At 41.0% G+C, this 1,382-nt stretch overlaps 1 protein-coding gene across 1 annotated transcript in view; it reads left to right on the top strand.

Moving 5' to 3' along the window:
• Positions 1-1,382, top strand: part of HMX1 (H6 family homeobox 1) — a 5,839-nt gene extending 4,457 nt beyond the window's left edge. The window contains exon 2 of the mRNA XM_072407145.1: positions 637-1,382. Coding sequence (XP_072263246.1) covers positions 637-1,196 — 560 coding nt within the window. The 3' untranslated portion in view covers positions 1,197-1,382. The remainder of the gene's footprint in view (positions 1-636) is intronic.

The following is a 1,382-nucleotide window of genomic DNA, read 5'->3' as shown; positions in this document are numbered from 1 at the left end:
TTTTGGCTCATGGAAGGTTAATTTACTGAAGGATTAGAGACTGAAAAAGTGAATGTTACCTTTAAACAAGATGTGTTCACTTCAATATTATTGTGTGTTAATTCCCCCTCATCTTAGATTGTAAGCTCTTCAGGGCAGGGTTCTTCTTCTCCTCTTGTGTCACTGTCTGTATTCGTCTGTCGTTTGTAACTCCTATTTAATGTACAGCACTACATAATATGTTGGCACTATATAAATCCTGTTTATCATATAATAATAAATTCTTCATGAAAACTAATTTTTTTTTTAATAAGAAAAAAAAGTGGGCTGGTCATTTTCCTGACACAAAGCTCATAAATCCTCTCCTTTTCATTCTTAATACTAATAATATTATTATTAAATCATGTACTAGCAAATATCCTGATTTCTGATTTTCACATTAATCTTTGTTCAGTGAACATTCACTTTGCTAAGTGAACAGCTGCTATTTCTTTCGCAAGCAAAGCCAGATAGGCAAAAGACAATCTGTAATAATTGGAGAGGAAGTCATGGGAGCAACAAATTTATCATCCAATGTTTTAGAAACCATTTTTTTTTTTAGTGTATGAAAAATGAGAGTTTCTTTAATTTCTCTAACCTTCCTTCTCTCTCCTGCAGCAAGTGATAGAGATTCTCCTGAGATCTCTGAAGGTGCGGAGAGCCATTACAGCAGAGGATACAGAAAACACAGCAGTGATGCTTCTGAAGACAAACGAGAGGACTTCCCCTGCAAAGAAGAGGAGAAAGCTGAGCAGGACTCAGAGCAGAGGTCCTCCCGCAAGAAGAAGACCCGCACTGTGTTCAGCAGGAGCCAGGTCTTCCAGTTGGAGTCCACATTTGACATGAAGAGGTACTTGAGCAGTTCTGAACGAGCCGGCCTGGCAGCCTCCCTCCACCTTACAGAGACACAAGTAAAAATCTGGTTTCAGAACCGCAGGAACAAATGGAAAAGGCAACTGGCCGCTGACCTGGAGGCTGCCAATATCTCCCACACCACCCAAAGGATAGTCAGGGTGCCCATACTCTACCATGAGAACTCTCCTGCCACGTCTTTGGGTTTCAGCTTGCCACACATCTCCCCACCCTTGGTAGGCTTCTCCAGCAATGTCAGCTATCCCCTGACCACCTTCCCAAACTCAGTACCCTTTATAAGGTCACAGATGACTGGATTGGTCTGAGAACTTTACACCCCCCATTGGGACTCTTTTGCCTACCTGTTTTGTATGAACTGCATATCTCTACAGCATACTTGATTTTCTTGCATTTCAACTGAAAACGTGCAATAGCTTTGACTTGGGAGTCACTGCAAACAAACAACAACATGATGGCGCAAATAAACCTTTCTTTTTGTACTTCCAAAGAAA

The sequence above is a fragment of the Pyxicephalus adspersus genome, chromosome 3, assembly GCF_032062135.1.
Source record: "Pyxicephalus adspersus chromosome 3, UCB_Pads_2.0, whole genome shotgun sequence".
Taxonomy (NCBI): Eukaryota; Metazoa; Chordata; class Amphibia; order Anura; family Pyxicephalidae; genus Pyxicephalus; species Pyxicephalus adspersus.
The sequence above is the reverse complement of the archived record's forward strand: the minus strand, read 5'-3'. Positions and strand labels throughout refer to the sequence as shown.